The following is a 25,581-nucleotide window of genomic DNA, read 5'->3' as shown; positions in this document are numbered from 1 at the left end:
GTGATCCAGAATCTACAATAATCTCCAGATGCTTCTCTAATTGATTCTGCCCCTATATTCGCCACATTCCTAAAGAGTGTGGCCTGAAAACCCGGCATGGCTTGAAAACGCTTTTTGTATGTGCTTTTTGGGAATTATCTTCTAGTCAGTGTATGTCTTTGCTAAACAAGGTTCTGATGATGATGATGTTAGTCTAGCTATTCTGCTGTTAACAGTGAAGGGACATTTCACATTATTCAAAATGCCATTGGAAAGAATATCTTCAAAGATGTAAAAAGAAGAAAAAACAAACACAAAGCACAACCCAACAACGAACATCACAAGGCTTTCTGTTTACGATTCTAGAGCAATAGCTGCAATTGAGAAGTAATGCCAGCAGCTGCTTTCAATTGCCTTTGTTGTGTTTAAGCATTGTACCTATGGGGAAGTTTATCTGTGGGTGTGACAGTGAATTAAACCAGTTTTCCAGGATATGAGTGTGGCTTGTATGTTTGCGGAATTGAGTGTTGAATTTAAAAACAATGGGTCTTGATTGCGCTTGGGCTTCAGGCGATGCTGAGGCTCCTTCACTGGCCCAGCCCATGCAGGGGATGGACGTTCTTTTTTAGTCTGTAGGAAGGCAGCGGGGCATTTTGGATTTGGTTGTAGCTCCTCTCCTATTTGAGCACAAGGCATCTCTCTCTCTGAGCAGAATTACATTTAGTGAAACACAAGTCTGAGATGACATGAAAGTGCTTAATGAAGTTGAGCATGAGGAATTCACGTTTACTGAGGTCTGCATGTAAGTGGGACGTCCAACGTTGTGCAACGGTGTGCGTGCCAATCTTCAGCCAGTGAGGACATACAACCTCAAGTATTGAAGAGATACAAGGAAAAATGATACACAAACTGGTTAGAAAGAGACTGAAAAAGGCTAATTTTAAAGCAGCCTTGCTTCTTTATGTGTCCTTGTATTGGCTTAAAGCAATTTGTCTTTAACTGATAGACATTCTTCTCAACATATAGCTTAATGTTAAGGACCTGACACTCAGTGGCAAGCCACAAGAAGGCTGAAGAGACAATATCATGAATAGTGAACTCTCTCTTGGTTTCCTTGACACCTGCATAGTGCATACTGCCAACTATGATAAATGGAGCAGAAACATAGACACTTACTAAAAAGATGGAGCAGAAGCTAAAGGCTGGAGAGAGACACACAGAAAGATATATGCTTGATCTCACTTGGAAAGGGAAACAAATGGGTAGGAGAGCAAGTGAAGTTGAATGACATCTTGAAGACAGGAAAGGACTGAGGCTGAAGTGGCAGGAGGCCAGCAAGAGGAGCAGATGGGAGGTGGGACAAGTTTATTAGCAGCAAGGCCATTGGATAGCAACAGTGCACATACTGCTCAAGAAACAGATGAGGTGAGATGATAATCATTCTGAATTCTATCTGAATGTATTTTCTATTCAGATTACTCATATCTGGGAGTTGGTTTACTTGTTGGGAAACTACCCTGGCAGATGGAAGAAAATTGTGCCATGAGATGCTCAGAAAAACAAACATAGGAAAGACAGCAGAGCAAGATGAGGGAGCTGAGATGCATTCCAGGACGTTTTTAGTTGCATTCCAGAATATTTTCATAAATGGAAAATGTTGCTTTCATTATTTCAAACTGCTGCCCACAGAGAAGCGAGGTAATGTTAAAGAACTCTGATAAAGCTGAATTGGCCTAAAGAATTTTTCCCTTTCAGTGGGCATCAGACAAAACACGCTACATTGTTTGGCTTGATAGTGGGGACAATTTAATTTTATGACATAATGGTAAGGTAAATGTGTGGCCACTACTCCTCTTAAAAATCCTGTATATGTTGACAGATGAGCGAATCTGACCTGATGCAGAAAAAGAAACCTGACCTTGCGTATGCCCCAAAGAGCAGAAGAAACGATATTCCGCCTGCAGGGCTCATTAATTAGTTGAATTTCTCATCTAATTCTTCTGGGTCAGCTCTGTTGCTTGCTCTGTTCCAGAAGGGGCAGGCGTGTAGAAGCCTTCTTGATAAGTATCTTCAAGATGTGGTAATGCAATCAGCAAAATGTGGCCTACAACTTCCATCCTCACAGGGCAGAAGAAAGAAGCTGTTTTCTTTTGGGTAGCTGCGTAAGCCTTTTAGATGACCTGACTTGAGGTTCAAGCAGACCTTGAATCAATCTATGGAAAATGTTTCCCATGGTTACTTTTCTTCTTAATTATCCACTTATCTCTCTTCCATCTGTAATAGTTATTTTTTGATAAATTAACAGACACAAGTGGTTACAGCAGCGTAGTAGTATGTGCTATCTCATTTCTAACAATAGTTTAGAAAAATGTTTTTAAATGCTGATAGGTTAGTATCAATTATTTAATTTTATTGTAAGTTCCCTTTTTATCACAGCAAATTTAAGGACTAAATATTTGTTCTGCACTGTACCATGTACACACGCCTTCCATGAAGTTTGCTCTAGCCATGTGCTTGCACAGTCGAGGATAAAAGCGATCTGTCACCTTGACAGCATTTGAAGGATCTGTAGTGCTTTAGGAGGTATGATACCAGGGCAATTGCTAGTTTCATTCATCCTCAGCAATAAAGCCATTTTCAGTGCTAAGGGTAATAAAAGTTGGCTGGTCTCTCACTCGCTCTCAAGGAGGCAGAACATGCCCTAATCTCTCGCTCCAAATCGTGCAGCAGGCAGCAGCTTTTGGGCCATCGGTGGTAGAATTAAAAACAACTGACTGCTCTAGGAGCTTTGCGCTGCCTTTGAATCTAAGCAAGCATTCTGCATTCCTCACTGCCTCCGTGCTAACTGCCTTGTTTTTGGCAATAATAATATCATTTTATGTTAACATGATGATATTCGTGCCTGTAAATCTTCAAAACTGTGTGAGTGAGGAAAAGATAGAGAATCAGTACTCGGTTGCAACCACCTCTGGGGAGAAATTCAGCATTTGTTCAACAGCAAAGAATAACCTTACCTGAAAGTTCAGGACAATTAAAGTATAAGCTAGCAATGTAAAATTCAGTATGCTATGCAAAATGTATATTGTGCTTTAGGATATACGATGCAGGACAAAAAGAAAGACATCATCTCTCACTGCTCTATGTGTTTGTTGCCCTAAATTAAAACTCTCTTTCTGCACATGAAAATAAAGGTGTGGATGGCTCCCTCCAACATGGTGTTTCTTGAACTCCACATTGTGCACACAGAGTGGATTTTGTTACATGGAGAACTGGTAAGAGAGGTCCAAGACGTCAGGCACAGCATGTACAGATATAACACAGAATCACAGAATTGTAGGGCTTAGAAGGGACCTCTAGAGATCAGCAAGTCCAACCCCCAGCTAAAGCAGGTTGCCTACAGTAGGTTGGGAAAGCCAGCCTTTATAATGTGTGAGTGTCTGCAGAATGGTGTCATTGTTGTTTTTTTTCTCTGCTGCTTAAAGCCCTAACCTGTATTATAACTGGCTTAAGTCTTGTCATAACACAAGTTTGATCTGCAGGCTTCAGCTTGTGCAGTTTTTGTGTCACTTCTAAGTTGCAGATGAGACAATATTAATTTTGAAGGAATTAGCCTGAAATTTCCTTGCACTGAGATGAAATGGTTGGAGTTAGCCCGGCTAGCTGCTAAAGGTTTCCTAATGAAAAGTAGGGTGATATGAAATTTTCCTGATAAAAAGGTCTCCAGCTTTCATTTGTCTATTAAATACCAGCCTAACAGGGACAGCAGGGGTAACAACTGCTCGCCGAGATATCATCTACTTTCACATTCCAGGGACACTCCTTCACTTTGCTGGTGCACTCCAAATAAAGCCCTAATATCTGGCTGCTTGGGGCTGCTTCCCTCTTTGCGGCAGGGCGAGAGTCTCAAAAGTCTCGATGGGTTCTTATTTATTTATTTCTGATTTTAACCGCTTCCTTTTCCGGCAGCGTGTGACAGCTCCAGTTTTTGGTGTGGACAGGTGTTTATGTGCCTGCATTCCCCCCAGGGCCTGGGAGGGGGTGCGCGGAGAAGTGTTGAGTGCTGAATGTTAAGCTCGTTCCTTTGTATGGCTCAGAAATCTCTGTTGTCCAGAATTGTACAGATAAGGCAGACCCATTTGCTTCATTGTCAGGCGATGTAGCTGAATAGAAATGCAAATGTGACATAAGGGGACTGCGCTGGGGATGCGTTTTCTGTTACCTACTGTAACAGTGCTCCCGGCTGTGAGAAAATTCCTGCAGAATCCGGGGGGCTTTATTTTATTTTTTTTTTTTATCGTTAGCTACAGGTTACAGGGAAGATTCTCCAAAAGAAAATGCTTCTCTTTTGCCGATGCTTTTATTTTCATGCGGCGGAACGGCTTGGTTTTAACTCCCTTATCAAGAGCTGCATGAACCGCCTGGACTAAATTGGGAGCATCTCCACACTGTTTGACAAATAGATTTGTTGTAAACTGATTTAGCCCTTTCATTGTTTGCATTTCATTATATAGCAGACTTCATGTCACAAAATCGGTATTCATTCAAAATAGAGAATTTAGAGATAGGACTGTAGCCAGATAAAAAATATTGCACAGGTCAGGTCTATTAACCATAGAATAATAGCAAGTCAGTGATCCAAGGGGTAGTTCTTCTGCAGGGAAGGGCTAACATAACCGAGGTCAGGAGTCAGAGCTCAGGACTTCAGATGTGGCTGTCGCCAGATTTACAAGTAAATCTACTGGGGAAACAGGGAAAATGAAGGAACCTCACAGCAAGGGAGAGAGAAAGGCAGCCCTGCTCTTTCATCTTAAATCTCAGGCTTCTCGGTGGATGAAGAATAACAGTCTGATTTGCTTAAGTGCTCCACTTTATTCAGAAACTCTGAGTTGCATCTTCCAAAGCATGATCCACGGATCTAACTCAATCAGGTTTAGATAATTTATTTAGAAAGTAACATTGAAAGAGAACCGATTCCTGCTCTGCTGCCAAGTTCATTATTGAACAAAGCCCGTTAGCGTTCTGAAAATATGCGTACCGAATGCAAACAGCACTAAAGAATATAGATACGGCCTTTAATAAGGCTGGAACAGTTTATGTTAATACCCCAGGAGCAGATAATCTGGACTTGGAGTGAAAAGGTCAGTAGGATAACTGTATTGCAACTTTCCCTTTTCTGTATATTTTATTTCTACAAGACCCTCTGCTTTTTTTAAGCCTTTGTTACCCTCGTGGTAGTTAAGAAATTCTCACCTCTCTCATAAAGGCCACGTGGGTGATAGTTGCAGGCAGAAACTGCTTTAGATTTTCTTATTGTAGCATCTCTGTGCCACCATTCTCATGCATACAAACTTCAGCTGTTTTGAACACAGCCCCGCACTGGTTCAAGGCAGGTAACAGCCAGGGAGTTCCCGAGGAACTGGTGTTTCATTGGTGAGTATTATTTGAACTCTGTTCAGATAAGTTGTAACTGTATTCTTCTGGGTTATCTGGTCAGCAGAGATATTGTGTTACAGCACTGGTATCAGATCTGTTTTCGAGATGCACAAAAATGGATGTAGTCTCTGAACCAAGTAGTGAGGAAGCTGTTGTGCAGTGTTTTATTAAGGGAGGGGGGATGCGGTTGTGAAGCATTCGGCTGAGAAAGGGCTGTACAGCCCAGCTCCCAAAGGAGGCACCACAAAAAGCATCCTGTAACTTGGTGTGCCTGCAGTTCAGTTCTCTCACACAGAATTGTGAGCTCTGCAGGGGACAAAATTAATAAAGAAGCTCTGAACTAAATGAAAGATGGAGCCATTCACCTGCATATGTACGTTGGTTCAACTTCCCTTTTAACTACATACTTTTTTGAGTAAGGATAAATACACGTAGACAACTGCAAGCCTAGGATGCAATATGTTTGTCTGTGTGTATGTATAGGTGTAGTCACGCACACGTGCCGCTACAGTAATTGAACCAAATGCTTTGTGATAGAAGTGTCAGAGGCGCAGTAAATCTTAAGGCTGTACTTTCTGGATCAATTCACACCTTGAGTACGTTGTTCTGCAGGAAAATACCGACTGGATCTGCTTGAACGTCATACAGCAGTCTTACCGCTTTATTCAGCACATTTAAATGATTACAATTTTCACTTTTCCTTTTTGTCTGTGAAAGACAGAAATTTCTATCATAAATGGGTTAATTTCTAGAAATGTAACACCTGAAATAGGAGCTGAACTGGAGATAGAAAAAAAAAAGCTAATAGGAAAACCTTATTTCTGCATTTTTCTCACTGAGGAGTTTAGAATGTAAACCCAAATCTGCAGGAACATGAAGTAAGCTGGATGAGTGTGTGCATAATGTTTACACCTTAACCATTACGCACAACTAAATCTATCGATTGGAGATTGAGTAATTGGATAGGACTAACTGACTGGTCAATAGGAATGAGACTGCTCTAGGAAAGAAACTTAGGTGGTAAGAGAAGGCTTCAGCTGCAGAAGGGTGACATTAGGATTATATTGTCTCAATTGCAATAGTACAGTAAACAATATATGAATTAATTGCAATAATCACAACAAACACCTTTTTTAATTAGCAATTCTGATGTATTGTACTAAAAATCAGAGCTTTGATGTTCAGTTGGATGGAGCTGTAGGACTTGGGAGAAGAGCAATTGGTGGTGAATTCCCCCTTTCTATAGGAGCTGCAGACCTGTCTGGGAGCTGTATGGCCATGCAGACATTTAAGTCGTCTCTTCATATTCATGGTGGGGAAAAGCACAAGATGTGCTTAACCCCTTCTTGTACTTGGTTTATAGACATATTTCTTCATCTGAGAAATCCTTTGACATGGAGCCTGAATGTGCCTCTATGCAAAGCTTAATATGTTAAGGGGACAGTCAGCTGATACATTACTTCATAAGAAGCTGTGTTTACAGAAGGAAAAATTAGATATTTCCACTGGGATAGGTTTCAGTTGCCTTCGGTACCAAAGCCCCTACCTGCATTAGATTGGAGGTGTCTAGAGATACAAGTAGCTAGCACCTTATGGAGGGATATTTTGTTTACTGTTGAGCAGGTGAACTCAGCCTTTGTCACCAGTTCCTTCTAGCTATTTCAGAAATGATAATTTCCCATGGTGAAAGCTCTGACTTACCAGCACAGTAAGGTTATTCTGAGTTAGTTGAAGACATTTTCATTATTCTCATTTGTCTGCTGCAGTTCAGGATTAATTCTGCAGCAAATTCTTGCTTCCCAGGTCAGTGAAATGTTAGAACATAAAGGATCTCATCCTGATCCTGGAGAGAACAGCCGTGCACTTCTACGTTACACTGAGTTTTCTTAACGTCTGTGGATAACAAAAAGTTATACACATGGATGCCCGTGTGGAAAGTTCATGATGGACACGCAGATTAGATTTTTGATTCTCAGTACTTGATGTAGATGCCCTCCTGCTTGTCAATGGCTATTGTAACTAAACTGTCTGTAACTTAGCATTCCTTTAAAAAGTGGAACGCCTTTAATCTGTTGTTTTAAAAAGCATACATTAGATGTCAGACAACATAAAGACAGCGCAAAAAGATAACCCTGATGTAAGTGATGGTTGCAGTCATCTAGTGTATGGATAAAAGATTTCTGAAGCTATGCTACGTGGCAGTTCAACATGATCCGGCTGTTTGTTAATCAGAGAACCTAAGAAGAACAAAGGAGAGAGAACAAAAACGTGAAAAAAATTGTTGTATAGCTAGAAGATGTACGGTGGGGTGACTCATAGGGTGGTGGGATTGGATAAAGCAGTCATGAAAACGATGAGCCATAGGAGGGCAAAATTTTTCACTTTGTTGCATGTGACGTGAGTTTGTTGGGAAAGGGGATAACATTTTGTATTCAGTCAGAGAGCATGTTCTGTAAATCTCTTCAGTTACCTGTTCCCTGGGTGTCGCAACAGATTAAGTCGCTGTGTGATGATATGACACCGCCATCACTCGTCTTCCTGGGATATTGCTGGAGGCAACAACAAACCTGTGTCTTTGGCACATGTGAAGGAATTTAGTGCTTGAGGGGTTAAATTACACAGGGTCCCCTGTGGATCAGCTTATGCTTGGACAGTAATAATAGCACTAACATTAATAATAAAAATGCCAGAGAGAAGGGAGTGGAGGGAGAGTAGGGAGAGAAAAAGAAAGAAAGAAGAGTGATGGAAGATGGGCTGGGACAGTCAGGTGGAAAAAAAAGGCAAGCTGGAGATAATGCATTGTGTACAGCAGGTGTGCAGGCTCCAAGTTAGATGTCATAGGAGCCTCCTCTGGATGCACAGGCACAAATATACAGCGCAGAAGGTTTGAGAATGGTTGGTGGCTCTGTGTATGTGTGCTCTCGCTTCAAGCTGTGATATCCTGGGGCCGGTGTAACAAGCAATTCATGTCAGCTCTCAGTAAAGACTATTGGGTTTTCACTGGGGAAATATTTACACTCTTTTCTGTGTTCAGCACCTTGAGCTTTCAGTCAGGTGGGAGGCTGATGGGGAAGTGGGAAAAGACCCACTGAGGGACACATCTCATCCCCCAGTTAGATGGAGTTAAACTCCTAATCTTGCTTAGGAATAGCTGCTGGTGCTGTTTTCCTCTTTCCCTTCTGGATTTATGGGATATTACATTTCACTGCAGTACAGGCGATAGGATGAGATGCCAATTGGAGTGTTTTGGTTCTTACAGAAAGGAAAAGTACTTCAAGAGAGATATTTTTACATAGGTGAGGCCTTCTCACCTATGAGAAGAATGTGGATTTATTTTATTTCTCAACAGATAAGCCATCGCAGGAAGAGATGACAGGTTATCACATTGAAAAATAAGAGATCTGAATTTGTCCTCTTTCAGATTTGTTATTTATCATAATAATCCTGCTAGTGAAAAGGACTAATTTACTCTTTCTATAGGAATATTTTAAGTATGATTATCATAATATCACAGCTGCTGAAAAGGTCTAAAATAGGACATTGACCTTGAACGCGTTCCTGTGCTTAGTATGTGGTGCTTAACATTCAAGAAACAATATAACTGCAACTCATTTATTAATGTATAATCTCAAAATGTTAACTCCTGCTCTGTAAATACATGCTATAAGGATTGTAGAGAGCTCGCAGTATCCCATGAAGTACATGTGGTATTTTATCAGTGTAAATATGTATAAGATTTTCAAGATTTCTGCTGGGAATAATCCATAACTAAAGTAAGTTTTCCCTTTGGTACTGCACTAGTTTATGATTTAATTTTTACTGACATTCCACCAGTCATATTATTAGCTCCACAAAATGAAAGTGAAATAATCCTGTATTAATTAAACAGAGCAACTGAATTCCCTCAGTCATCTTATCCTTGGCTGTCTGAGACAGTAATGCACTTCAGCTTCTCTGAAGAAACTTACACTAAAAAAACAGCTTGGGGTAATAGTGAGATATCCATATTGAAGTGTGTACCTGAATTATCTTTAGGGAGTCATTGTTTTTTGGTAGGTGACAAGCATGTGCAGCTTCCTTTTTCTATTTTTTTCCCCTTTCGTTTTGTCAGAGGCTTTGGAAAAGATGCTTCATCAAGAGAATAATTTTCATTTACAGCGGTGTGAACTGTTTTCTATTCTGTTTCTATTCCGTACCAGTGAAGGCAGTCATTTAAATACCCATGCCCTTGAAAATCAAATGAGGAGAAAATACTGAGATCTTTTTTTTTTTGAGACTAGAGGAACCAAAAGCAGTTTAGTAACATAGAAAGGCAATTGCTGTGTTACTTCACACAGACTCTGGAATAGAGAGAGCAAAATCTACATGCCTTGCTCTGTATATTTGTGAATGAACTGCAGAAAAGTTTTAAAGAGCACTCTGGGATAGTGTTACTTGTGCTTTTTCTACCTAAGATCAAAACAAGGAGTAATTAATTAGTCCTAAATACAGACTGAAGGAGGTAGCTTTAAAGGAATAGCCGGCTGTAGTTTGTCCAACCACATACAAACAGGTGAGCGGGATTTTGAACTTCTGTAGCATTAGGTTTTTTTCATTTGTGAGCAGCACACCCAGGGATGCACCAAGCGCCTTCCAGCCATAAGCACACAAGGCCAAAGTGTCGTAAGACCAGTGGACAGTGACAATATTGTTCTGCCGTTGCTCCAGAGCACAGAACATTGGAGTTGTATTTCTTTACTTAGGATTTCGAATAAAGAGAGAACCACATATTTGATGATTACTCAATATTTATTTCAAACTTATTGATATTCTCCAGCTATGCTTTGAACAAGGTAGCATAATGTATGGCAAAATTTTGCAGAATCACAGAATTGTAGGGTAAAAAGGGATCTCTGGAGATCAGAGTCCAATTCCCAACATGTTATGCTAAGTAAATGATGTACTTGTTTTCAAATTAATTCTCTGCAGCTAATAAAATGTGTTTTACATTCTTGCTCCCTGCCAGTTGACTTGAGCTTTGCCTTTTGCTAAATACACATTTGACACAACTCACTGTGCAGTTTCTGTGATGTGCCACTGAATTATACTTCTTCAGTTGCCTTGAGCTAGTTGTGTTGTAAGAATGTGGCTAGAAATGTCTGTAGTGTATAAATGTGAAGATACTTAAACATAGAATATATGTAAGACAAATTACATAGGCACACAGAGATGGAAACACAGATGCTGATCAGTAATGCTCCTTGACTGGTGCACACATCCAGGATGTTTTTTTTCCTTCCCCTCTCTGATTCCATTACCACTGTTTTGTATAGACTCTTTGTGGTAAGATTTTACACTGTTCATTTTGATAAGTTAGTGCAGATGGACATTTCCATGCATGCTCTTATTCTACATCCCCTGATAAAATTTAATTAAATTGTAGGAGCTTCCCCCCCCCCCCTCTTTTTTTCCTAGAGCTATTTTATTTGTTTCTACAGAAAACCTTGGGAAAGTGAAGCTATGCTTACACCCAGCTTATTTGCCTGCAGTAATATTTCTTATCTTCTTTTTCTAAACTGATGGATAACTGAAATCCAAGTTCAAGAACACAGTTGGAATTCCAGGCCCTGGTCTGGAAGAGGTGGCATTTTCAGTCCCAGGGAAGAAGCCAACTGCTTTGTTTATCAGCGTGCAAACTACAGCACTGTATTTCTGGTTGCCTGAGCAGCAGCACTGGCAGGGAGGAGAGATACTTGCTTGGATGAGAGATGGGTGAGAGAAACATAGCGATGGCAAATGGAGAGAGAGGAAAAACGTATCTGATGGTGTATGGTATGGGTGGAACAAGTCAACGAGGTGGCAGAACCTATGGGAATACTATGGGAAAAGAGGGTTTCCATGGCAGAAGTAAAGAGACATCATGTTTCAGCACCTGAATACAAAAGCACTGTCTTAAGAAATAATGAACAAAAGTAGAAATTAAAGCTGACCTGTGCTTTGATACATTTCTAAATGGATCAGTTGTCTTATGAAGGAGGATATATTCTAGAGAACTTAATACGTAGAAGCGGCTTGATGAAATAACCTATCTATACAGACTGGGTATAGGTCACTTAAAGTAAGAAAACAGATATGCATGAAATGATTTGGAAGTATTTTAGTATAAAATTGAAAAATAGCATTTTTGAATATGAATCTATAAATGGACAATACAATTCTATTTTCATAGTTTGCCAAAGGGCACATGAAAATCAATTTATAGGAACTGTATTTTGGTTTGTATACTACAGAGGTGCCGATACATAGAATAAACATGTCTTATTTCAGTTTTGATTTGATTCCAAAACCCACATTTATCCAATTGTTCCTCAGAGAGCATCCTAATACTGTGACATGATTAAATGCCTCATTCTAAAATTTAATAAAAACTGATTTTCATTTTTATTTATTTATTTAAGGCTGATGTTTCTACAGCGTGGTTGGATTTTCCTCTACATTTCAGAGCTCTGTAATTCACGTGCTCACACGTGAATTTACATCTTAATTATAGAGTTCACATTTAACAATATAGACAGCATAATGCTACTGGTAATTAAGCTTTTACTACCTGCTTTTATACGGTAGTCAGAGCTGCAGTTCTGTTATGCAGGCTCCAATTCCAAAGCTCGCATGCATTTATACCACAGGCCCAGCCTTTACATAAGGTTAGGCACAGAATGCCGGCATCTCTCTGCTGTGAGCACACACAAACACATCTGTTGAACTTACGTATTTCAGACTTGGCTTCTGCAGCCACGTTCATTTGGTGAAATGCTGTGCGAGGGCATTTTTGTTCCCATTGGTGAATGGAATTAACGCTTTCTGAGGGTCTGCACCGGTATGTTTTGATCTCAAAGATTGCCGTTTGCATCACGTAGGGCTGCAGTCGTAAATGAAAGATTTTCCTAAGCGGTTGAGCTGAGAAAGGAAAAATAACATTTATCTGTACGTTTCCAAGTTCAGCACGGTTATTTGCTCGGAGCAGGTTGGGCGAGGGCCCCTTCCTTACTGCCGAGGCAGGCTGGCTCCCAGCAGCACTTCGCAGCGGCGGGGCTGGGCGCTCTGCGGGCACGCAGCAGGGCTCTGCTCGCTGCCCTTCCCATCGGGCAGAACGGGCTAGACAGAAACCCAGCGCGTAGGGAACGCTTCCAAGGTTTGCGCGCACCGCGAGGTATAACGGTGCCGAACTGCTGCAGTGTGGTCCTTACCTTGTTAAAATGAAGCAGGCAGTCCCCTCGCCGCTCCCTGCGCAGCTGGGGAAGAAATTGATCGGTTCTGGAGCTCTTCTTTCTGTTAGCTAAAGCTAAATATTTACACGTCAGCACCTAAATATTTGCACGTGGGTGCACGTTAAACACGAGGCGTTGTGCTGAGCTGCAGGAGAACGCACGTACCTGTCTGCGCGCGCTGCCCGATGCGGCCGCGCAGGTCAGAAATGGAGCTGAGCGCCGGTTTTGCCAGGTAAACGCTCCCTTAACGCGTACGGAATGAGTTGCTTTCTCCACTTTCATAAACAAGTATATGGATTTAGATCAACAGATACGGAATATTAATACGCAGAGCCCGCTCCTGTCCTCCTCCCGGCCCCCAGCCGCTCAAAAAGTTGGGCTGTCCCCGTACCCGCTGCTTCCTCCCCCCACCCCCGGCTCCGTACCTCTCCGCCCAGGGGCCGCCGACATGTCTGCGGGCGCTGCCCCAGCGGCCGCCGCCTCAGGCCGCTCCCCCCGCCCCACCCCTCTACCTGCCGCGCGGCCCGCGCGCCGCCCCGCCGCCTCCCGATTGGCCGACGCCTCACCAATCCGCCGCGCCCCCGGCCCGGGGGGACCGCATATGTAAAGCGCCGCTTCATATTCATGAGCCCGGAGCGGGGCTTTAAGTCCTTGATTAGGCGCGCGGGCGAGCTTTTGGTCCCCGCTGGCCGCGCCTGCCGCCGCCGCGCCGCCCGCCGAGCCCTCGTGCCAAGCGCGCGGCGCCGGGCCACGGAAACTTTGCCTTCCCGCGGGCGCGCGCGCGCGCGAAGAATGGTCGCCGGGCGCACATGGATTCGGTAGAACTTTGCCTGCCGGAGCCGCTCTCCCTGCACTACGAGGAAGAGTAGGTACCGCTCCCCGCCCCCACCGCCTCCTCGCGGCGCCACGGCCGTCGCGGGGCGCCGCGCGGCGGTGGCCGCCCGCAGCCCGACAGGTGCGCGCAGGGCCGGCGGGAGGGAAGGAGTTGCGAGGAGCCGCTGCGCCCGGCCCGGCCGGACCCGCGCCTCGGGGCTGCTCGCGGCCGGCTGGGCAACTTGCCGGGTTAGCCGGGAGCGCACCGCGGGGGCTGTCAGCGGGGAGCTGCGCGTGGGGCCGAGGGGCAGAGCCGCCTCCCGTCGTAGCGCCGGAGGAGAGAGGGGGAGCGGGGCAGCCCTAGGCGCGCGGGGGAGCGGCGGAGGGTCCGCGCTCCGCGGGTGCTCCGGGGACAGCTTCGGTAACGTCACGGCGCGGTGCCCGCAGCTCTTATGAAGCCGGGCAGAGCTCTTCGGAATGAATGCACAAAAAGACCAAAAGGCTTTTTTTTTTTTTTTTTTTTCTTTTTTTCTTTTTCCTTTCTTTTTTCTTCTGCCTTTTTTTTTTTTTCTTTTTTTTTCTTGTAGAGCTTTTTTTCCCCACTCCAAAGGAGCTTTCTTGAATTTACCTTCTTACAGCTAATTTGAATGATTAGTTCAGATAAGCCTCTTAGAGGAGATGCATTGAAATGAAATCGGGGCACATGTCCTTTTGGCTCCGGTGCAAGATTCCAACTCGTTGGGTTGTTGTGCTTTTTTTTTTTTTTTTTTTTTTTTTGTGTGTTTTGTTTTGTTTTGCTTTTTTTTTTTTTCCTCCTCTTTGGCTCAATTAAAAGTCATCGGAACGGCCTCCCGGTGCCTCCCCGAGCGGTGGGCGCGGAGCAGCGCCGCTCACCGCGTTCCTCCTTCCGTCCCCACTAATAAGCCCTCAGCCCTGGAGTTTTGCACGTTATTCATATTCGTAGTGATTGTGAATTGACTTATATCGACTTCCATATCGTCACGTGCACTCGTGAGCGAGGGGCGTAAGGAAAATAAATACAGTAGTTCCTGCGGTTCTCTCGCATGGGTGAGGGCAAGAGAGGATTGGAGCTAAAAATTGCCAGAACGCTCTGGGAACGGGCAGACATCTGCCTGACCATCACTAGGTATGCTTTGATTTCAAGGCAGTGTGCTGAAGAATGCCGTAACTCCCAGCCAGCTGCAGCCCTGGCTTTCTGCTTTTTCAGCAATAACAATAACACTAATAATTACTAATAGTTAATAAGCTAACGGGCGCGATAAATGTATCTGCTCGTTTTGACATATGTGTCAGTTTAATCATTGTAAATGAATCTGTGCGTTCGGAACCCGAAATCTCCTTCACCCACTGATTAAAATGTAACGTTGACTGAAGGATTATAGAGCAGGCTTAATTTTACTGACTGTTTTAACAGTTGTCAGAGCTTCTGGGAGAGGGGAAGGCAATTGAAACACTTTAAAAAATGGTGTGTGGGGGGGAAGCATGGACGAGCTTAATAAATTTAGATGCCATCTCTGTATGCCAAACATAGGAAACGGAGGAGATTTGTAACTCCAGAGAGCTTCCATGCACTGTGTACATTGCCCTTTGTGGCTCACGGTGTGAGGTGGAACCTCAGCACTTCGCTGTGCGCCGGTGTTCAGACGTCAAACACACCCAGCTCATAGCGAGCAGAGATTTTTGTTTTGTCCAGCAGCAGGTAGAATGCACAGGCGAGAAGAAATGAAGGCTGTGCAGAGCAGACGTAGCACTTAAAAATACAAAAACAACAACAACAACAAAAATAACACAAGTGGAGGTAGGCGGCTTGTGTAGTAAATACCTGCATGTGATAGTGGTCTGTGTCTGTGTTTTGTGTGGGAACGGTCTGTGGAATGGCTGTGCGCACACTCATGGGTGTTAGCATGTAAATATTCATCTGTGTGTGTGTGTGTGTGCGACTGCGTGTGTGAAATGTAAGAGTTGATATCAGTTTGGCTGCTCTTTTGGGTACTTTGGCTTAGCTTCTCATTCCGAGACGATTTATCTGAGAGTACCTTTCATTTTAAAAAGGGAGCAAGGGTGAAGAAGTCTTATTACGAAGTGGGAAGCGGTGCTTGCTTCCACTCCACAGTCCCTCTGGGCAGTGCAGATCTTTAACCCGCTGCATTTCTCTCCGAGCGAGCAGATCAAGTTGCTATTAAGACATAAAGCCCTGAAGTTGGACGTGCTTGGGCCTTGGTGCACAGCACAGCCAGGCAGCTGGGTGCAGGCAGCCCAGTGTGGGCAAGCGAGCAGCTCCTGCCTGTGGGCAGCCAGCAGGCCCCGTGCCATTCTGCCACTTCTGGTTCCGGTTACAGCTCTTTGGCTTTTCGGTTTTGATAGACTGCCGGCAAGTTTTTAAATCCTGCGCAAAGTAGAAGGGGATTGTGCTGAAATGCCCGCCTGACAGCTTCGCGTTTGCTGGGGCTTGCCCCTCTTTTAGTGCTGGTTGCTCATTTCAGTGTGTTTATAGTTGTGCTCTTTTATTTACTGAGCCTGGTGCGTTGCAGCAGTAATTAACCCATGTTATTAGCAAAGCCCTTGTGGATATCCATTAATTCTCTTGAATAGCTGATCACTTTTTTCTGTACCTTTTTTTTTCCTTTTTTTTTTTTTTTTCCTCCTGAGGCACGCTGCTGTTTTCCTCACAGTCCTTAAGCTTCACCATCTCATACAAATTTCACTCTAGATAGAGGCCGGGTATGAGGCCACCATCCCCGTAGTTCTATAATACAGAATAACTGTTGTCTTAACAAACTGTTTCCAGAGACGCTAATGGGAAGCACAACAACTGGGAGAATCTGTAGGGAGCAATTTGTTTAATTATTACTTTTCAAAACACATACTTAATGCTAAGAAGAGAGATAAGAATTTTTCCAGCTTTAAAAAAAATATTATTATTTTGGAGCTGCCTTAACTGTTGCGAATATTTCAATGTTCCTATTTTAATCAGATTTCAACTTAGTTAATAGCACTTTGGGCATTTAGAAAATATTGAGCCAGCAGAAAAATACTTGTGCTTGCACTGCTGAGAAAAGATAAGGGCTGCCTCATTAGCCAACCCTACTTTTGCAATTAATTTCAAATACACAGTGCTATTCATCAAATACAGAAGGTAACTTGTCTATGATAATATTGAACAATACTTGAAACCTACTTTGGTTGGAGTAGCTGAAAAGTATGATATATCTGTACTCACAGATCTGTCAGTCCATACAGTTATTTCTGTATGTTACAGAGGGAAATTACGATATAAAAATGCAAAACAAAAGTCTGGATTATTCATAAGCAATGAAATTATTAATTTGTGGAATATCTCTAGAAGACTGACCCTTGACCTGCAGGGAGGTTACTTGCACCCCTTTGGAAGTGTGAGTTGGAATGAAGATACTTAATTGAACCTTCCAAGAAGTATCTCGATTATTTTTTGCTTAGCGTGAGTGAAGTGCATAGAATAAATAGGAAAAATGCTGGGAAGAACTCTTTCTCCCACTGAAGCTTAAAGTAACCTCTGCCTATAAGATAAGCTTTGCTCCGAATCCTTCTTCATAGCAAATTCATTCAGGGGAGAAACAATAGAATGTTGATCCATTACAAGTGCATATGGGCATCATGCTGCCAGGCTCTCTAGAGGAAATGTGTGATTATGCTGGGCCAGTTTGTTCAGTTTTTATCTCTTTTACATCCACTGGCCTTGTATTAAATTGTCATTGTCCTAAAGCACATGAGAGAGAAATGAATTGCGTTTCTCGACATGCTCTGACAGTGAAATATTTAGCCTCTCTGTCTCCAATCATACTCATATGTATGTTTGATAGCGCAGGGATGACACCAACAGTCTCTGCAGCTTTGACATTCCACTTATTACGTGTTCTTTCACATTTTATGTTCCTTCTTTTACTTTTAGGTTTGACTCAGGTAACTGTGTGCACACAGTCATGGCTGTAGAAGCATGTATAGCTGCATTTTTGTTACATGTATATTCACCTCTTATTTATGTGGAAATCCTCTGTCTGTGCACGGCGGATTTTAGTTCAAATACATGTATATCTATGCACCCAGGTAAAGAGCATATTCCTTAATGCAGTGTGTGCAATGTACATGTATTGTTGTGTTTATCCACACAGACACGTATCCAGTTAATATATGCAGAGCTATCTCAAGTTCCCTATGTATCTGCTTGTCAAAAATTGCTGCTTTTTTGTGGTATTTTTTTCTTGTTAATGAGAAGTGAGCCGGCCAGATAAAATAGCATTGCAGATAAAGAGTTTGCACCTGATTTTCTATCAGATTCTCCATGTAATCTAGTATTTCATGTATTTGTACTCACAGTTTTGCTATGAAATAAACTGTGTTTTCAGTTGGAAAAAAAAAAATCCTCTTTCAAGTAATGTATGTGACTGATATTTATTCACATTCCTATAACTTTTGGCTCGCTCTCCATCAGAGAACTGTTTTTTCAGCTCCATGTTTCCTTGGACACACGGTTATGTTTTCACCTCATGGATATGATCATTTTTTGGAGTGGTGGAAAAGCTTCCCGTGTGTGGTTGTTAATATGTATCGTATTGTCCTCAGACAAAAATGTAAAATACACTTTCAATTTTAATGATAGTTACTATTTAGTAAATCTTACATCTCCCTTTCCCTCCTTTTTTTTTTTTTTTTTTTTTTTTGTTACAATTTGCTTATCCAGAAATTAATTTTTTTTTAAATGTTAAAGAAAAATATTAAACTGAATTACATATTGCTATTTCAAATAGTAGTACTTCATTATTTTTAAAAGATTCTGCTTTGCCTTTGCACTTTGGAGTGTTATTTTTGGATGGATACAGCAGGCCACTGCCTTTTGACACAGATGTCCTGTAAAACAATTCATGTATTTGTTATGTTACAGAAGCTTTAAATATGTTGGGCTTGTTTACACGATGTTTGTAATGTTTTTCAATTAATTTGTATTTCTTTCAGAGAAAGGCTTTTCTCCTGGCTGTTCCTTAATACCGCAGGTTTATGTTAAAGAGGTATTTTGTCTCATTACAAATTTATCTTCCCAGTTTAGGCAGCATAGCTTTTTAATCTGAGCACCATTTCCTCCTTTAAATTGGAAATAGAATTCCTTTTTGTGCTTTGGTTTCCCAGTATTGCTAAGAAAAAGCTCAGCTGTTAATATCTTAGTGAAACGGGTGATACAGGTACTTCTATAGAAGACGAGGCAAGTTTATGCTTTTTGTGTTTATTGCTGAATTTAATTCTGGTTGCGAGTCTCCATTCTGACACTGTATGAACTTTGGGGGGATTTTTTTTTCTATTTGGATCAAAGTAACACGCAAGGTAAAAGAGAAAATGATATTGGAAATGTAAATCTCATGTCTTTCATGATACTAACGTGCGTCGCTGTGCATGAAACTGGTAAAAGCTCTCAATACCCTGCAGTATGTTGCTATATTGGGGTGTATTTAACCAGGGGGTCCTTTATCTCAGTCTAATCAAACCACTTACAGCATCTTTGTCCAGAATTGGGCAGTTTATTCATATGATAACCTACTGAAATATGATGCATTACTTCTATACAGTTGAGAATAGTCTAAATACATCCTCTTATCGTGTCTTGGAAATTATATTCCCTTCCCCTGAGTAAAATATCTTTGCAGATTTGTGCTGCAGGCCTTACCTGGGGAGACAGACTCTGCTAACGGGCTCTGTTCTGAAAGCAAACTCTGACACAAAACGGTTTGTGGTTTTCCAGGTTATTACTCTGTAAGTTAGCAGGGATGTCTCTTACTCTTCTGTATCTTTTCATGCTGCTCTAAATGGAAAAAAAAACCCTGCGCTTCTCCTTTTCATCGTTTTGATTGGAACTACATACCATATGTAATGTGTTTTGGCAGCACTTACCTAGCCAAAGAAAACAAATTAATATTAGCCATGCTGAGGGGTGTCAGAAGTATCACAGATGTGTCGATTTAGCTTTGCTCCATCACACACCCTCTCCTTAAACAACTGGTCAAGCTGTCGCAAAATGTAATGTTGGCTGTGGAGAGATTCTAATAGGTGTGATCAGAGATTGATGGCTCTGGCAAGTTAGAATGAGAAGATATGGAGTTCCTGTAGCTCGTTTTGAGTGGCCTCAGAAAAACCCAAACAAACAGAAGTTCAAGTTTCTTTTGTCATTTTTTTTTTTTTTTTTAAAGTAAAGATACAACTATTATTATTATTTTTTAATGGGCTTTCTCCCCAAAAGACAAAAGTCAGCTAGAAGTTAAAAATCCTCTCTTAACCCCCTTAAGAGCCTGCAGATGTAGAGACACTGGCAGGCGTAATGAGAACATCTAAAATGTAGTGCTGGCTTGTTCTGAGCATTTCTGAAATTCCTCCAGAAATGGATGGAGGTGCCGGGCAGGTGGGCAGAGGAAGAGATGAATTGTTCTATTTAGTCCATCCTGATGCACAATATTCCTCTTCTATTCTGTTCCCCCGTTCCTAGGGTAGCTTAAAAAGGTATTTCTTCCAAAAATATTTTTAGAACCTCATATCTGATTATTTTAAAGGACATGCAAGATGGGTATACCTAGTAAGGAACAATGGGTAACAAAATGATGAGATGGTATTCTTCTTGTATGTGCTCAGAGTGTAGCCAGTTACTGCCAGCTTGTACAATTCTTCAAATATTGCAAATGCAATTTTTATATATTCTTTATCTGCTCTGTTAATTTTTTTCTTCTAATTGGCAGTAGGATTTGGTTCCTGTCTTCTTGGAGGGCAAACGCTGATGTCCTTTAATGTTTTGCAGTCAGTGTTTTCTTTCTTAAATAGATTGTGATATGCTCACTTGACAAGTATTAATGCTAAAATAGTTTTCAGAAGAATACATTTCATGAAGTCTATGGTGGGAGGGGAAGTGTTGTTTATTACAGTTATTTTATCCTTTAAAAAAAGAGCATCTGGTAAAATAACACTTAGATGCCATCTAAAAAACAAATAATGAACGTGTTTCTGAAAGCAAATGAATGTGGATGTCCGGCAAAGTATCTTCAGAGAATGGTGAAATTCTTATAGTGAAAGGTGGATTTCTTTCACTGCGGTAGCTCAATGTTACCACATCCAGGATTCCCTTTCCTAAATCCTATTTGCCTTTCCAGCCGTGTCAGAATTCCTTGGCAGTGTCCTCGCGGCAGCCGTGAATGTGATGGGACAGATGAGGTGTTGTGCAGTGGCACAAAACGCCGTGTCTCTAACCAGCTATTTCCATGGGCATAAAGGGGTGCAAATCGAATCCCTGCTATCTCAGCACAGCACCCGGGCACCCCATCATTGTTCTGGCGGGAGCTGCTTGGGCCCAGTTGGTGCTGGCTGATATTTAAAGAGCTGAGCAGCCACCGCCGGTGGCTTGCATTAGTACGAATGGCACCTGTCCCATCAATCATGAGGCCGTGGTGTCACAGATGGAGAAACAACAATCGGCCGAATTACCCGGCCCTGCACACTTGGCTTAATTCAGCTCATTGTTCTCCTACAAATCTCGCGGATGGCTCGCGCCGCGCCTGGACTCCAGGCACAAGCAGGAGACGGGCTCAGGTGGTGGCACGTGCCTGCCCTTCGCCACCCCAGCAGAGGTGTGCAGCAAGGGGCTGTCAGTGTGTGTGCGCGGGGGGGGTGTAACATCAGCTCCTAACGAACACTGTAATTAATCAGGAGCTGAAATTCAGCATTTCTCCCGGCGCTCCTGAAGTTTTCATTTAGCTATCTGAAAGCGCCTCGCGCAAAGGCAGGTTAATTTAACTCCTCACGTGCTGCGCTGGATCTGTTGCTCTGAGATGAATTCTGCATGCATTTCCAGTGAGTGTGCAGTAAGAAGCATCCCTTTGCACGTCGGAGATCTTTGAATGGTGCTGAGTAGTTAGCGCTGAGAAGTCCTCACCGGAGCCACTGGATGAAAAGGAGAAGTGCTGACAGGCCAATTTGGAAGGGTGGTGCTAGTGTTTTTACGGTGGGTCTTTTTATTTCAGTTTTAATGCCAGACAAAGGTTGGATCATGAGAAATTGCAGTCTTGTTCTGGACAAAAATAGTAAAAGTGTTTAAATTGCCTTCAGACACTGTAATTCTTTTCTCTTTCTTCCTTTCTTTCTTCTTTTCACCCCACGCAGCAGCTCCCGGAGGACAGAAAAATAAAATAGACAAAAAAAGAAATAGAGAAATTACTTCCTTGCTCTTAAGTCTTAGGTCAAGTATGTCTTAAATGTATCAGAGCCCCACTCTTTCCATGTTTGTTTGTTTTTTTTTTTCCAAATAACACCAAGGAAATTCCTGGGAAATGTGGAGTTGGAAGTGATCATTCTTGCTTCACAATTTTTATTTTTTCCTCCCACATGCCATTTGCATTATGTGCTGTAAAGCAGCTGTGTTTCTGCTGTAGCTAGTGTTCTTGTTACAACTAATGTCAAGCAGAAAACCTGTAGCATGCCAGAAACAGGCTGCATTATATTGAAGACACAGCTTATGTTTGGTTGTGTGTAAATACAGTTAGTTAAGTTGGGTTTATCTGATAGCCTGGCAGAAAGAGAGAGGAGCCGTACAAACTGTTTTCAGTAACTGTGCTGTTCATATGCCTGATAAGATTGAGAGTGCTTTCGAACTACTGATATGCTTTGAATAAGAAAAGAATAATCACGTCCACTGGCACCAGCTTATCGGGAATGAAGTAAAATGCCAGCACTTTTACATTAGCAAAAGTAAATGTTTTAGACACTTTGGGCCTTTTTTCCATTTAAATTAAATAGCAGTGCGCTTTTGAGTGTGCTGTAATGAATGGAAGGATTTATTACCTTGGCAAAATTACGGGTGAATATGTTGAGAGAGGAGTCCTCAGCAACAATAACAGCTCTTTTGATAAGTGGCTGCATGTATTCATGCTTTTGGTACAGAAATTCAGTAATTTTATCCTCTCTTGCTCTGTTAAGTGCAGTGGCTAACTTGCATTGGCAGCTCTTCATAGTGCAATGTACCTGTGCTTTTTGTAATGTACTGACAACACATTTGAAATGTAGCCCGTGGCTCTTCATAGAATAATGCTTGATCATTTGCTAATATGTCCTCTGCCTTCAGTTGCCGTGTATTCTCATGTTTGAAAAATAATACATCTTGGAGTCTTTCCTGGGAAGGCAAGGTATGATTCATCATTAACTTACTCCAGCAGGCGTGAAGCATGCTTGCATGTGCTTTTATCTGCTTGAAGTTTACTGATTTTTATTTCTGTACCTTCTTTTTCCCCCCTAGTTCTTTTATCTTTCATGTGCCTACAATTAATTTTGGGATATACAAATTTGATGAATGGTAGTGCAAGAGCAGATTTGATTGATTTTGGATTATTATTGATCACTGTCAATGAGATCACCGTGACACTCTGCAATCAATGGTGTGTGATTAAACCAAGGCACCAGTGTTCTATACATTAGGCAGCAGTCAGGAATTTAGGAACTGAATGTTCGAAAGCTATAAACAAAAAATGTTCAGATTTAAATAGCCCTTTGTTTGGCATTTACTCACCAAGATCTGTTTCTTGGGGAAGTTAGTTTCCTCAAGTGCAGGCTTTCAGTTTAAGAAAGGTCATTGATTTAAGGTTTATTAAATTTTAGCTAAAAACAACTGGCTCCATTTGGGTGTAAAATAATTTAAGTACTTACTGCAGGCAACCTTCATGCTTTAGAGTTGTTGCTCAAAGGTTTCATTCTTCTATGAAGATGTCAACTGTAAATATAAAAATGCATCACTGAAAATGTAATGGTTTAAAGATTCAAACTGAAATAAAAATTCCTGCCTGAGGAAAGCACTATAATCAAAATAAAGTAGTCTTAACTTTTTTTTTTTCTTTCTTTCTGTTGAGGCCATAGTAGAAAACAGCGCTTGAAGGCAGCAGGTAGTGAGGCTGGCAGGGAATGCCAATTGTGACTTACTTGTTTATTTCCCCTTGCGGAGGCTGATCACCAAGCTCTGGAGTTAACAACACGCATTGACCACTGATGGCAGGCAGTGTGTGAGCTGCTGCCACTCCTGAAACGTGGAATCCCAACTTTTCAGTCACTTTGATAATATGGCAAAAAAAACCCCAACCAACCAAACAAAAAAAAACCAGTGCCTGGCAATATTAAAATCTAACTGCCAAAGCACTTCAATTTCTGAAAGCTTGCTATGTCTTTCTCTGTATTTTTAGCATTATTATATTTCTAGAGAACAGTGGCTTAGGTGTGCACTTGATGGATGACTGGGGCAGGGCTTTTCTTTTAAAAAAAAGTGTGATACTTGTGCATTAGGTAATGCTGGAACAGGAAGACTGCAGATGCAGCTATTTGACCAAATTACTGTGTGTTTCATGACACGTTAGATAAGTTAGCAGAGATCTTCCAAGGTGCGAAGGACCGCGTGCTGGCAGTCTTACATCTCTTTTAAGAAATCTTTTGCTTTTGCTGAAGTGGCCTGATTCAAGACTGAACAGGAAGAATGCCATTCATTCCAGTAGATTTTGCATTGGTCTCCGAAACTTAATTAAAAAATAAATGAATGATAGTATTTTAAAATAAATAATTTAAAAAAAAATGGGTAACACAAAGATTCGCTGCCAGAATGTGGCATTTACACCAGAATAGAGCTGCCTACAGGAGTGCGACCAGGAAATACTAAGATTACCCTCATAATATTTTCTGTGTGAGCTTAAAAGCAGTGCTGGCATTATGCCACTGCCTTTAGTCTTGCACTGACTCGGGAGGAGCTAACAAACCTCTGATGGGGGGTCAGTAAGACAGGATAAGGCCGAGCCCCCTGTTTTGCTATTTATTTATTTTTTCCTTTGTCCGAATTGCAAGTGAGGTTGAAATGCTGAGTTTATGTAAAGATTAAATAATCTTTGTTCCTGCTGATGAACTTTGGATGGAAAGCTCTAGAATAGGTCACTTCTGACTGATGCGCGTTATCTTGCTATATAGACAGAACCACCTTGGTGTTCCTATGCAGAATTAAAAGTCACAAAGGATGACCGTGGTTGTTCAGCATGCCTTTCCCCACAAGATACAAAATAAATTTTAATAGATGGAGAGCTGCCTTGACTGGCCTCTAAGCAGCATTTTATTTATGAAAGGGTTCATACAGTGCTTGAGGAGGTGTAAGAACTTGGCTACTGGTTAGAAAGTGTTTTTCTATTTTCTTGTTTATAGAAAGAAGTAATCCAACACAGCATAATGGGGAAAAAGGCGGCTCAGAGGGGTTTGTGTCCAGTTATTTTGATGCTCCCTTCTGTTAATCTAGTCATAAACAGAACCTGTGAAGGAAGGTGTGAAAGTAGTATGTCCTGCCTTCATTTTAGAGACTCTTTTTGTGTGGAACATTGTAGGTCACAATGCCTGCATCTGGGTCTTTGAGTGCACGTGATTTTTATCCCTGGTCTCAATGCACGACTTGTTTGGTTAGCACAGCAATACAAGTGACAGTATGACTGGATGGTGAACACTGTGATATTGGGACTGGATTTTCTCTCCCAGTTTTTGTATTCTCTCCAGGCACAATGTAATTCCAGGTCCATAGTCAGAGATTACCTTTTTGTCTCCACTGAAGCACTCAACATTCTGTACCAATGAAGCCTTAGGGATCTTCCTAAACCAGTAACGTGAATTTCTTGTGAATATATTAAAAGAAGTTTCTTGGAAAATCTGAAAAAGCTTGTTTCTGTAAAAGTTCAGAAATTGATGCTTTGGCACATTCAGTACTTTTGTTAAAGCAAAGCCTATTATTTTCCGTAGGCACGAAGGAAAAGGTGAGTTACACAGCAAGTATTTATAAAGGTTGTACATTATGTTTAAGACTTGTTATATGGAGATGAACTCCTGTAAAAACTAGACGTGAGGACTAAATACAAGTGTGAAAGCTTAAAGCTTCTTGTTAAACTTAAAAGAGGGGGAAGCAGTGGAGTAAAGAAAGAGAGTTCTTCCCCAACAACTTGGGGCTTGTTTCCAGGTTGGTAGATCAGGTTCTGTTGAAGCCGGAGCAGTACAAACCACAACCCATCAGCAGGCTGCTAGT

General features: G+C 41.8%; 1 protein-coding gene and 1 long non-coding RNA gene across 15 annotated transcripts in view; one reads left to right on the top strand and one right to left on the bottom strand.

Annotated features, from left to right (window-relative positions):
- ESRRG (estrogen related receptor gamma) overlaps positions 1–25,581 on the top strand; it is a 379,159-nt gene that overhangs the window by 213,474 nt on the left and 140,104 nt on the right. The window contains exon 1 of one of the 13 annotated variants that reach the window (XM_052690300.1): positions 13,400–13,524. The exons of the other annotated variants lie outside the window; for them this stretch is intronic. Coding sequence (XP_052546260.1) covers positions 13,469–13,524 — 56 coding nt within the window. The 5' untranslated portion in view covers positions 13,400–13,468. Of the gene's footprint in view, positions 1–13,399; positions 13,525–25,581 lie in introns of those variants that run through there. 13 annotated transcript variants of the gene reach the window in all.
- LOC128084387 (uncharacterized) lies at positions 10,182–13,328 on the bottom strand. Of its 2 annotated transcripts, none has more exons than XR_008208505.1 (4): positions 13,226–13,328; positions 12,825–12,934; positions 12,639–12,733; positions 10,182–12,348 (listed from the first exon to the last, which is right to left on the bottom strand). It is a non-coding gene; the product is annotated as an uncharacterized LOC128084387 (long non-coding RNA). The 2 variants fall into 2 exon arrangements; XR_008208502.1 differs by lacking the exon at positions 13,226–13,328 and adding an exon at positions 13,085–13,176.

The sequence above is a fragment of the Tympanuchus pallidicinctus genome, unplaced genomic scaffold (assembly GCF_026119805.1).
Source record: "Tympanuchus pallidicinctus isolate F22 unplaced genomic scaffold, pur_lepc_1.0 scaffold1, whole genome shotgun sequence".
Lineage (NCBI taxonomy): Eukaryota > Metazoa > Chordata > Aves > Galliformes > Phasianidae > Tympanuchus > Tympanuchus pallidicinctus.
Note: the sequence above shows the minus strand (reverse complement) of the source record. Positions and strands in the feature narration are given on the sequence as shown.